The sequence below is a fragment of the Muscardinus avellanarius genome, assembly GCF_963383645.1.
Source record: "Muscardinus avellanarius genome assembly, chromosome: 6".
In the NCBI taxonomy this organism is placed as follows: Eukaryota; Metazoa; Chordata; class Mammalia; order Rodentia; family Gliridae; genus Muscardinus; species Muscardinus avellanarius.
Window position 1 is genome coordinate 128,592,607 of NC_137791.1, and position 12,712 is coordinate 128,605,318.

General features: G+C 49.4%; 1 protein-coding gene across 1 annotated transcript in view; it reads right to left on the reverse strand.

The window, feature by feature from the left end:
* Positions 1-12,712, reverse strand: part of CC2D2A (coiled-coil and C2 domain containing 2A) — a gene marked incomplete at its 3' end in the record, with an annotated part of 108,649 nt that overhangs the window by 25,912 nt on the left and 70,025 nt on the right. The window contains exons 18-22 of the mRNA XM_080697344.1: positions 9,075-9,222; positions 6,738-6,876; positions 6,067-6,270; positions 3,558-3,650; positions 2,133-2,224 (exon numbers count right to left, since the gene is read on the reverse strand). Of these exons, the coding sequence (XP_080553470.1) occupies positions 2,133-2,224; positions 3,558-3,650; positions 6,067-6,270; positions 6,738-6,876; positions 9,075-9,222 (676 nt within the window). The remainder of the gene's footprint in view (positions 1-2,132; positions 2,225-3,557; positions 3,651-6,066; positions 6,271-6,737; positions 6,877-9,074; positions 9,223-12,712) is intronic.

Genomic DNA, 12,712 nt, shown 5'->3' on the forward strand with positions numbered 1-12,712 from the left:
CCCACCCCTGCAGGTCAATTGTATTTTTATTTGTCTCTCAGGACCAGTATCACCCCTCCCCAGAGGCACAGCCACATCAGGCAAAAGGGACGCTCCTTCTCTGAGCCCAGGAGAACTATTAACCGGCTCCATTTATATGAACGCAGCCTTCCAGGGAGGCTCTGGGAAGTTCCCACTGAGGTTGGACAAAACTGGGTGTGAATCCTGGCTCTACTCTCTCCTGAGCAGTTTATTTCACCTCTTGACCCTGTTTCATCCTCTATTAAGAGGGTGGTGGTACCTTCCTCTTGGGGTGGTGTCGAGGATAGAGAGAGGGCCGTGTGTGGCACCCTGGGCTGACCTGGCTCTCAGAGGTTACCCTAAAAGGGCCACGGTGGGATGTAGTGATGATGCTGGAGGAAGAGGGGTGAAGGGAGGGGGACAGAGTGTGGAGGAGGGGAAACCTCTTCTCAGTCCCACCTTCCACTGAGATGGTACTCAAATACATTTTGGAAGACGAAGGCAACAAGGTCAGTGGATGATGGGAGAAGAATCCAAGAAGCACCATAAATTCTAGCTCAGAGACTAAACAGAAAGGCAGATATGGCCCCAAAGCTGAAATTAATGACTATGCCCAGCAGTCACAGAACAAAGCCGGCCATGCAGAGCCAGCCTGGGGCCTCGGGGCTCATGCCTGTCGCTTCCCTGCTGAGAATGGGCGCTGGCTAAGTAGTCTCTAGCTTGCAGCCCCCTTTGCAAGAGGTGCAGCCAGCTGGGCAGAAGGCGCTGCAGCCCAGGAACAGCTGATGGTTCCAGTAGGGGACCTCGGAGAGGATCCAGGGACCACCCATCTCTTCTCCAGGGTCTTACATGGGACAGGTACCATGTTTAAGCACCTTCTCTGTACCAAGAAGAGTGCTAGGAGCTTACCTATATTATTTCTAATTCTTGCAACTGTAGTCTTTACCCCATTTTTCTGATGAAGAAACTGGATGCTCTGAGAAGTGCTATGATTTGCTGTAGGCTCCTGAGTAGAGGAGGGGAGCCGGGGTTCAAACTCACGCCACTGGCAGCAGAGCTCACGTTCTCAGTCATTCTGCTTGGACACCCACCTAACCCAAACTGGGGCCCTCGGAGACACAGCTTTTCCAGGTGTCATGATGGGCCAAGTCCCTTCCTGCATCCATACTCTTCCCTCCCCATGAGACTTTGCCAAATGGGGGAGATCTGCCTGGACACACCATATTGTCTGGGACCATTAAATACAGAACATCTTAGTTTAAAACCAAGAACAAACCGAAATGAAAGAAAGAAAGGAAAAAAATGAATGAACATACCCCGAGCCTTCAGAACTTAATGTAGAAAGTAAAGCAGAAAAAAAAAAAGAAAAAAAAAAAGGAAAGAGAAAGAAAAGAAAAACAGCATGAAAAATCATCATCTGTTCTAAGTGTAATTTTCATGAATGACACATTCAACGGCAGGACCCCGGGCCTGGAACAGAGGCCCTGGAGCGTCCACGGGCCTGGTCTTCCTCTGTGCGTGGATGGAGACGGGGAGGGGCTGCCATGCACAGCACCATCTTTTGTCTCCTTCCCACTTGGATGGTGGAGAGGACATGCAGAGGAAATGACCCTTTTAGAAGACCGTGAGATTCGATCACAGAAGAGGCTGCAAAGTTGGAGGGACCCCTTGAGACAGCCTCGCATCTTTTATGCGCCTACCCCCAGCTGAGACCACCCGAGGGTCATTCTAAATGAGAGGAGTCCGTGGAGCACATGGTCAACGCCCAACTTCCAGGGCAGTATCCACTTCCCAAGCAGCCCTCACCCCGCTCACACCAGGGCTCCTGCCTCCCAGTTGAGGGGCTGGAACCCGGCCTCCCCCTTGAACCCAGAACCTCAGGGGAATCTGGGCCACCTGCACTGACTGCCCTGGGATGGGTGGTGAGCTGGGTGGCACTTGTCCTGATAGAAGCCCCTCCCCCTCTGTCCTCACAAGTCAGGTGGAGCCAGCCCCGAATGTATACCATATGACCATTTAAAAAATCTTACATGACATCTTGTATATATTAGAACGAGAATAATTTTATAGGAGGTAATAATATTGTCTGTGTTTTGATTATTATTATTATTATTATTATTATCATATTTTACCTGATATTGGGAACATCTTCTTCGACTACCAAATCAGTAAGAATAAAATGATGTTTTGCAATTAGGAAACGGTTTACCACTGATTCTCTAACCTGGGGAAAGAAAATCAGCTTTATTTAAAATGTCCCTTTTTTCTTATTATTAATATTTTGGTACTGAGGATTGAACCCAGGGGCCTTCTACCTCTGAGATACACCCCTAGCCCTTCTTAAATTTTTACTTTAAAATAGGGTCTCACTAAGTTAGAGAGGCTGGCCTTAAACCTGGAATCATCCTGTCTCGGCCTCCCAAGTACTAGAATTATAGGCACGTGCCACCATGTCCAGCTTAAAATGTTCTTATTATTTAAACTTCATAGTTTACTCCCTATCCTCCTTCCAATCTTTTCCCTAATGTACCTCAGATCCCCCAACCCCCTCCCCAGCTGTAATTTTCTCTACTGCACTGGTCTCCTCTTGCTGTGAATTACCTAGTTTTTCCACTAGGTGTTCCAGTTTATATAGATAAAAACAGAAGCGGGCTTTTGTTTCCTTTGTTTTGTTTGTTTTGTTCACTTATATTTTCAGAAGCTGGGAAAGTTTTTGACACATAAGACAGGAATTTTTTGCTGAGTAAATTAATTACCAATTATAAAAAATCGGGCGAGTCTGGAGTGTACACAATTCAGAACTGATTCTGAAACCCTTTCCCAATTCTGAATGACTCATGTTCTAACTTAAATGAAGGGCCTCTGAGGTTTGGTGTGTAGCTCAGTGGTAGAGAACTTGCATAGCATGCAAGAGGCCCTGGGTTTGATCTGCAGCACTGCAAAGTAAATAAACAAAAAACAAACAAAAAATAAATATCCTCTTCAATACCATAAACAATTTTTGTCTACATGAGTCATAGGGTAGATAAACCACATGGAAAAATGTATTGTTTAAGTTTCTTCCACAAATTACGTTTATGGATGAAAGAAAGGAAGGAGGGAAAGAAGGATGGAGGGAGGGAAGGAATGAAGGAAGGAAGAAGGGCAGGCAAAAAAAAAAAAAGAAAGGAAAAAGGATAACAAATAGACATTTCAACTTTTTTTCTTTCCTAGTGCATGGGGCAGTGAGTGTATGGTTGAAGAACGTTTGTTTTCCTCTGATCACTACGGTTATGATTATAATGCAATACACCCTAAATGCAAACATAAAATACCATAAAAACATGACTTAGAAATTGAGAACCTTGTAATTATATGTTATTTAAGATAATAACTGCTAATAAACCATGGCATGGTCTAGTGGCTTCATATATTCAAAAGGTGAAGACAGTTGTCAGTCACATAAGTAGCTTAAAACATGGTTTTTAAAGGCAGCAAGACATATGTAAAATAGGGAACATTTCACCCTTAGAATGCTGGCTCTCTCCCCTAGGAAGCCTTTTTCAGTGATTTCTTACCTGCTGGAGGTACTTGGCTACTATGGCTCTGTGGGTGTCTATCTGGTCCTTGGTTTCAATGATGTTTCTGTCTCGTAACCGTTTCTCATAGTCCTAAAATTAAAAGGACATGATAATTTTATGATTTTAAAGTACTCTCTGTTATTCTCCTTAGGGTTAGGAGATTATTTATCACATGTGAATTAAGTCATAAACTAGGGTTTAAACGTTTCTTCTTCCTAACTCTCAGAAGTGATTGCTGCTGCAGGACCCAGGATTCTAAATCAGTTGGTTAAAGTACCTGTTTCTGTCAGCACTCTCATTACTGTGACCCAAAAAACTTGATGACAACAATTTAGAGGAAGATTTATTTGCTGACAGTTTTGGAGATTCCAGGAGTTCAGTCTGTGTTAGGCCAGATGCAGTTTGTGGAATTAAAGACATGTAGGGGAGAGAGAGAGAAAGAAAGAGAGAGAGAGAGAGAGAGAGAGAGAGAGAGAGAGAGAGAGAGAGGGAGAGGGGGAGGGGGAGGGGGAGGGGGAGGGGGAGAGGGAGAGGGAGAGGGAGAGGGAGGGAGAGAGTGAAAGAGAGCACGCCCGCAGAATCTGCTCTCACATTTTGGAGGCTGGAAGCAAGAGAGAATGGGCTCAAGGATACAGACACCATCTCCGAGCCCACATTCCAGTGGCCCACCTCTTCTAGCTACACCCCACCTGCCTATGTTGCCACCTAATAAATTCATTACACTAGATTCATCCACTGGTAAAATTCCAACCTCATGACTTAAATACATCATCCCTGATCATCAATACATGAGCTCTTCCAGGGGACATTCTATATCTAAACCATAGCACCGCCTTACCAACTCTTATACAGTGCTTAAAAGTTCAAATGTTCATGCAAGAAAGAATGGAGGCCATGGAACAGATAGAGCAAGTATTATAACCCAAGGTGCAAAAGTCATCAAGCAACTAGCAAAAGCCCCTGCCTCAGATTTTCCTTATCTATTTTAAGTAAAGCAATTATAAAAATTTCAGCGTCTGGAAGTGACTGACTTGGGCCAACTACTCCAGGTGGGCAATGGACTCCTTGGGCATCGTTGGCTCGGGCCTCACTCTTTTTCTGTCATAGAGTGCGTGTCCCTGGGAACCACCATGTTCTCCTTTATGCTCACTCTGGATTGTGGCTGAATGTCCACTGGTGGCTTCCAACCCCAGCTTTTTGACTCAGAGCCTGGGACAGCAGGGATGCATCTCTCTGCTGACTGAAGCCACCAGATGTGAACCTGGATGATGCCGGTGACCATGGGGCTAAGTAGAAAAAGCCCATCTGCAAATGGGAGAAGGAAGTCGCCATACCAGAAGGCCCGACAGGATGCTGAGGGTGCTGGCAGTGGGAAGTCTCCCATCTGGAGCACCTGAGGCACAGGGCATCTCTCTGCTCCCAAGTCTACAGCTACTTAACCCTATGTTATGAGATCTCATGTTCTGGGGGCAGCCATGCTCAGAGGTGGGTCCCTGGGGTGTGGCCTTGGGGACTATATACGTCCCTTACCCCTACCCTTTGTTGCTCTGCCTCTCACCATCATGCCTTAAAGACCTGTATCCTTGGCTCCTGCTTGGCAGCCTGTGTAAAAGGACTATGTACATGGGCTGATATCTCCAGACCTGTAAGCAGATATACCTCACTACTTCTAAGTGTGCATGCTGGATGTTTAGATTGCAGTGGTGGGAATGATGATGGAAACACCCTATTTGAGAATTTCATCTTCCAGTAAACTCCCATTGGTGCCTAAGGTGGTTCAAAATTGGGTTTTTATCTTTTAGGATCACAAGTCCAAACCATTGCAAGGAATAAACAAATACATTCCTAAGAATAGTTTTTGCATGAGAAACCAGAGTATTAACTTCTAAGTGGCTCTCTATTCGCTCCACCAAATGCAAACTTGTCTGCCTTCCACTGGCCTGTGCTGCCTACTCTGTTTCCTCTAATTCCTCAAGAGCTCCTTGGCTCCACCTTGCCTCTAAGATTTGCCCTTCTCTGAGCCTTTGGTCTTCCTCCTATCTTGCCTAGGATGGAGCCCAACCTGTCCCTTGCGTCCTCCCTGCCTGGCCCGCCCTGGCGTGGTTCACATTCTACCCAGCATGCTTTGCCACTGTGCCTGGGACACAGTGCTTAGCAAATGCCTACTGCATTACCATGGAATTGAATTTCTGATCAATACAGGAATAATTTGCCACATTAACCCGAGGATATTTTTCAGCTTTATAATTCTAATTGTAGGTAGTCAACTGCCTGATTTGGAATCCTGGCTACTGATTAGTTTATATGCCATTATTAAAGCAAAGAGATTATTCAAATGTCCAATTCCAGATAAACAATGGATAGGTTACATATATAAAAGTGCTATAAAAGAGAAAATAATATTGCTAAAGAGAACTTAACAACAGCAACCAAGTTCATGTATAGAACACCATACCAATGGGCGGGTACAGCAGATATTACTAGCCCCTCTCAAGAAATTTCTTACCTGAAATACCTTTTCCATAATTTCTCGGTCATATACAGGAATTTGCTTATAATTTCGGAATTCTGGCACCTCTTGGCTTCTAAGAGAAAGAAGTCTGAATCGTTTGGATCGGTTCAATTCCTCATCTGAGACAAAATTAAATTCCTGTTGCAGCTGCTCCAGCCGAAAGAAATCAGGGACATAGGACTCACCACTGGTGGCAACCTGTACAAACCAGAGAAGACACAGATCCAGGTGATAGGCATTTTCTCCCCCAAAACATTGTTTTGGGACCATTTCATCATTTTACACATGGGCAGATTTGAAAGACCAAGTACATTAAAACATAAGGAAATTAAACCTTTTTGGGTGGTTTTACGTAGGTCGAAGGTAAAAGCAAGGACAAGCTCATGTTGAGGGCACACGGGCTGTGTGCCCGCCAAGTGTTTATGAGCAGCAGCTGGTTCCCTGGTGACCACACTATGAGGACAGCGTAGGGCTCGGGAGCATCGATGCTCACGTTGGCCCTGCAGCCAGGTCCGCAGTGAGGCTGGAATTAAACCTCTCACTCAGCCCTGCTCTAAACAGTACGGAACAGAACACGGCGTGGAAGCCCGTGCCTGTCAAGGGCACAGCATTTCTTCTATTATCTCTGAGTTTAGGGATGGCGTGTGTGCCTCTGGCCACGTTACCGAGATTAGCTGCATCAGCGGGGCGTTGTTGGGGTCATTTGGGTCGAGCTTGGACTCTGCTGCCCACTTGGCCAACTTCTTCATGTCCGTCAGTCCTGACGTGCCAATGGATGAGATGGCATCTGCTCTCTTCAAGGCACTGAGAAAAACATTGTAAAAGATGCCAAACAAAACCAAAACACGACACCAACAAAGCAAGAAAGATGAATTGATTCTGTGAGCCTGACTTCTCCACAGAGCAGTTTACATCAGGACCATAAAGCCTATTCTCCTCCATGAGAGAAAATCTTAGCATGGGGACTCTCAGCCATTTTTTTATTATTCCTATTAAATATGTTATAGGTCAATAAAGAAGTAGAAATGAAAGGAATGCAAATGTGACTCCATCCTGCAACTCTACCCGGTGCATAAAAATGCCCTGGTCCTGGGTCCTAGCCAGGGAAGGGAAGCCTCTGCACGTGGCCCAGGAACCCCTGAATACCTCCCTTCCCAGGCACACAAGGACAAACCAAAGGTAAAGGCCGGCACCTAAGCAATGGACCTATGCACCAGCTGTGGACACCGGGCTTAGGGGAGACCCGGGTATTAGGGCGGTGGCTGTGCTGGGGCTTGATCAAAGGTCTGTGCTGCTTTTTTCTCATGGCCCCTTTTACTTCCTCTTTGAGGAGTGAAGCGCTTTAACCCCCAGGAAATTTAGCACTAAACTCAAAGTAAGTGAGAGCCAAAGGCCTGTGCTCCAAGGCCTGGCTAGCCTTCATCAGAAGCAGCTCCTGCCTTGGCCCAGAGCCGCATCGCCTTTGAGACCGTCACGCCACACAGACTGCAGTTGGGATGGGAAGCAGAAGGTCCAAGGGGCAGAACAAGCCCTGTTCTGGTTTTTTACATGTTGAAAATAACAAGCGTGGTGGTGCATGCTTGTAATCCCTGCACTTGGGAGGCTGAGACAGGAGGATCGCGCAGGTTCGAAGCCAACTGTGCTGGTTTAAGAGACCCTGTTCCCAAATAAAAATATAAAAAAATAGGTCTGGGAGTGTAGCCTGGAGGTAGAAGGGCTTCCAGGAACCCAGTACCCCCCCCCACACACACACACAAAAAGCCTGACTTGGAAAGTGTTTTTTGATGATCAGGGTAATCACTTACTAGGGATTGAACCCAGGGGCATTGTACCTCCAAGCTACATCCCTAGCCCTTTTTCCTTCTCATTTTTAAATGAGTTCTCCCTGAGTGGTTGGGGCTGGTCTCAAAGCTGAGCTCCTCCAGTCTTAGCCTCCCAAGTACGAGATTACAAGCATGTGTCCCCATGCCCTGCTAAATCATTTGAGTTTAGAGATGGGGCCCTGGAGGCCTAGAGTGGTCAGATGATTGACTAGAAGCACAGCAGTGGGTGGTGATAGGGAGCACGGCACAGAGGAAGACCCAGGCTCCCGGGATCCAGGCCGCCTGGGTCAAGCACAGAGGGCTGCCTAGGGGTGGACTCAGAGGCCAGGAGCTTTGGCTCTGTTATGAGTGTGGAGGGAGAGTATAGAAGAAGGACTGAGCAGTAGAGAAAGGGAGCTTGAGAATAGGGACTTCCAGGTAATCAGAAGATGCGGAGCCAGCCATCAGCAGCAAATCTTTACTGAGGCCCAAATCTGTACAAATGGATGCTGTGTACCTACCCCCATCTTTAAAATGGGGGAATGGATATACTTCAGAGTTATTAGAAGATGAAAGAAAATGCTTTTCATGGTGTCTCCCACTGAAAAACAACCAATATTTGTCAAGCAATTACTATTTTAGTAATAAAGTATAGAAATAATATCTGGAAGTAGAGTTTGCTTGTTTGTTTGTTTGTTTGTTTAATTTTTGTGATCCTGGGGATTGAACCCAGGAGCATTTCACCTCTAAGCTACACTCCCAGACCTATTTTACTTTTTGTTTTGAAATAGTTGCCGAGGATGGCCTCGAAGCTGCGATCCCCCTGTCTCTCAACTTCTCAAGTACTGGGATTGCAGTTGTGTATAACCACACTCAGCTAATTATAGTACTATTACTCGATTTTTACCTTATAAACAGCATTTGGGAGGCTGAGATAGGAGGATCCAGGTTTAAGGACAGCCTCAGCTACTTAGGCCATTTGCAACTCAGTGAGACCCTGTTTCAAAATAAATAACAAAAAAATAGGACTAGGGTGTAGCTCAGAGGTAGAATGCCCCTGGGTTCCATCCCCAGTGCTGCAAAAAAATTAGATATATTTATGGGCTCCTGGCAATAAAAGCAAAGACCATGATGTCACAAGCTTCTCTCATACATTGTCTCATTGACATTGGCCAGTGGTTTATTCTAGCCATATGTTACCTCCGAAATCCAGTGTTCTGCTGGGACAGTGGAGGAATCAGCGGTATCCCATTTTCTCCAACGGCCCATGCCACGCTGTGGGACACCTTTCCCGAGGTCATTAGGATCAGCTGGTTGCTGCCATCGGCTTCAAAGGAGAGGGGCACTCCTAGGGAAACATCAGATTGGATGAGATATTGTTTGGAGAGACATGAGCCAGTCCTGGCGAGAGTGCAGATGGCAGGGGGGTGGGACGCGATCCCACCAAGGCCTCTGAGCTTCTTCGGGTGACGAGGTGCAGAATCAGCCTCTTGGCTCTAGCTCTGAGAGCAGAGTGTAGATGACAGACACCATGACACGCTCTCCAGAGAGTCCACCTGTGTGTACATCTCTACATTACAGCTCTGTGACCTTCAATGACTTACCTAATGTCTCTGAGCCTTAGTGTTTTTTACACGTGAATAAAGAAAAATAATAACACGTCCTCCAAATCCTTTTAGAAATTAATTAATTAACTAATTTATTTATTTATTGTGGAAATGGAGATTGAACCTACCACCCAGCCAGGGGAAGTGAAATGAAGAAATCTGAGGAAAAGGGAATGGCATAAAATTTCCAACTGTTAAGGAAGAGCTTGTTTATTATTATTATTATTATTATTTTATTATTATTATTATTTTGGTGGTACTGGGGTTCCTGGAAACCCTTCTACCTCCGGGCTATACTCCCAGACCTATTTTTACATTTTTGTTTGGAAACAGGGTCTCCTAAGCCAGCACGCACGGCTGGCTTTGAACCTGCGCGATCCTCCTGTCTCTGCCTCCCAAGCGCGGGGATTACAAGTGTGCGCCCCCACGCCCGGCTCTTGTTTATTATTTTTATTTTTTATTTTTTTTATTAATTTATTTTTTAAATTGGCGCATTGTAGTCATATATCAATCACATTGGAGTACAAGACTTGAGAGGATATACAAGCACACATCATCTAATTAGCCCTTCTCCAGGCCCCATCCCATCCCCTCCCCCTCCCTCCATCCCACACTTCTTTGGTGATTTACTTTGATACATTTGTTTATGTACCTCCTGCATTTTAAAGAGGCTCCGTCCTCCAGTATTACATACCCTCTGATTGGTCACATTAGTTGCTTCACTATAGGGCCCTTTCTATAGCTCAACCTCTTCCTGTTGCCCTTTTCCTCCTAGTTATTGCTGATTAAGAGAAGCGTCTGATTTATATTTTCTGTGCTATTTCTCTGTGCATGCTGCGTTGCAAGTACTGATCCCACTCTTGATGGTCCCAGTAGTGGCCTGGCTACTCAGTGGACTGATCCAGACCTCGCTGGCTCAAGCAACAGCCTTGCCTCATGGGAGGCCCCAGTTCTGGTCTCGCTGGCCCCTGCACCAGTCTAACCCCTAAGCTGGCTTTGGTCCTGGCCTTGGAGGCCGCAGGAGTGAACTTGCCTCACGCCAGGCTCTGATGCTGGCCATTGGCCCCTGCACCAGCCTAACCCTATGGCAGGATTCCAAACCCGGCCTCGGAGGCCCCAGCACCAGCCTAGCCTCACGGCAGGCTCCAATACCAGCCTCGTTTGCCCCAGCACCGGCCTAATGCTGGCCATTGGCCCCTGCACCAGCCTAACCCTATGGCAGGATTCCAAACCCGGCCTCGGAGGCCCCAGCACCAGCCTAGCCTCACGGCAGGCTCCAATACCAGCCTCGTTGGCCCCAGCACCGGCCTAACCCCTCGGCAGGTTCTGTTCCAGGCCTAGGAGGCCCCAGCACTGGCCATGTCTCACAGCAGGCTCCGATGCTGGCCTCGCATCATGGCAGGCTCCGATGCCGGCCTCGCTGGCCCCAGCACCTGTCTAACCCTTCGGCAGGTTGTTATCCTGGCCTCGGAGGCCCCAGTACCGGCCTTGCCTCACGGCAGGCTCCGATGCCAACCTCGCTGGCCCCAGCACCGGCCTAACCCCTCAGCAGGCTCTTATCCTGGCCTCGGAGGCCCCAGTACCGGCCTTGCCTAAAGGTAGGCTCCAATCCCAGCCTCAGAGGCCTCAGCACTGGCCTTGCCTCACGGCAGGCTCCAATGCCAGCCTCACTGGCCCCAGCTCCGGCCTCACGCCAGGGCAGGCTCCAATCCTGGCCTCAGAGGCCCCAGTACCAGCCTTGCCTCATGGCAGGCTCCGGTGCCGGCCTCACTGGCCACAGCACTGGCCTAACCCCTTAGCAGGCTCCGATCCTGGCCTCAGAGGCTCCAGCACCGGCCATGCCTCATGGCAGGCTCTTATCCTGGCCTCAGAGGCCCCAGTACCGGCCTTGCCTCAAGGCAGGCTCCGATGCTGGCCTCAGCACCAGCCTAACCCATCAGCCGGCTCCGATACTGGCCTCGGAGGTCCCAGCACCGGCCATGCCTCACGGTAGGCTGCAAGGCCAGCCTCACTGGCTCCAGCACCGGCCTAACCCCTCAGCAGGCTCTTATCCTGGCCTCGGAGGCCCCAGTATCAGCCTTGCTTCACGGCAGGCTCCGTTGCCGGCCTCGCTGGTCCCAGCACCGGCCTAACCCCTCGGCAGGATCTTATCCTGGCCTCGGATGCCCCAGTACCGGCCTTGCCTCAAGGCAGGCTCTGATCCTGGCCTCGGAGGCCCCAGCACTGGCCTTGCCTTATGGCAGGCTCCGATGCCGGCCTCGCTGGACCCAGCACCGCCCTAACCCCTCAGCAGGCTCTTATCCTGGCCTTGGAAGCCCCAGTGCCGGCCTTGCCTCAAGGCAGGCTCCGATGCCGGCCTCACTGGCCCCAACACCGGCCTAACCCCTTGGCAGGCTCCGATCCCGGCCTTGGAGGCCCCAGCACTGGTCATGCCTCATGGCAGGCTCCGATGCCAGCCTCGCTGGCCCCAGCACCGGCCTAACCCCTCGGCAGGCTCTTATCCTGGCCTCGGAGGCCCCAGTACGGGCCTTGCCTCAAGGCAGGCTCCAATCCCAGCTTCAGAGACCCCAGCACCGGCCTTGCCTCATGGCAGGCTCCGATGCCGGCCTCGCTGGCCCCAGCACTGGCCTAACCCTTCGGCAGGCTCTTATCTTGGCCTCGGAGACCCCAGTACTGGCCTTGCCTCACGGCAGGCTCCGATGCCGACCTCGCTGGCCCCAGCACCAGCCTAACCCCTCAGCAGGTTCCGGTCCCGTCCTCGGAGACCCCAGCACCGGCCCTGCCTCACAGCAGGCTCTGATGCCGGCCTCGCTGACCCCAGCACCAGCCTAACCCCTCGGCAGGCTATTATCCTGGCCTCGGAGGCCCCAGTACCGGCCTTGCCTCACAGCAGGCTCCAATGCTGGCCTCGCTGGCCCCAGCACCGGCCTAACCCCTCAGCAGGTTCCGGACCCGACCTCGAAGGCCCCAGCACAAGCCTTGCCTCATGGCAGGCTCCAATGCCGGCCTCGCTGGCCCCAGCATCAGTCTAACCCCTCGGCAGGTTCCAATCCCGGCCACGGAGGCCTCATTAGTGGCCTTGCCTCACAGCAAGCTCCGATGTCGGCCACTGGCCCCGGCGCCCGCCTAACCCCTCAGCAGGTTCCGATCACTGTCTCTGTGGTTATTATTTCAAAGGTTCCAGGTGTAATGTATCAGATCTCTGCCTCCCCTGAGTATTGGCCACTGGCA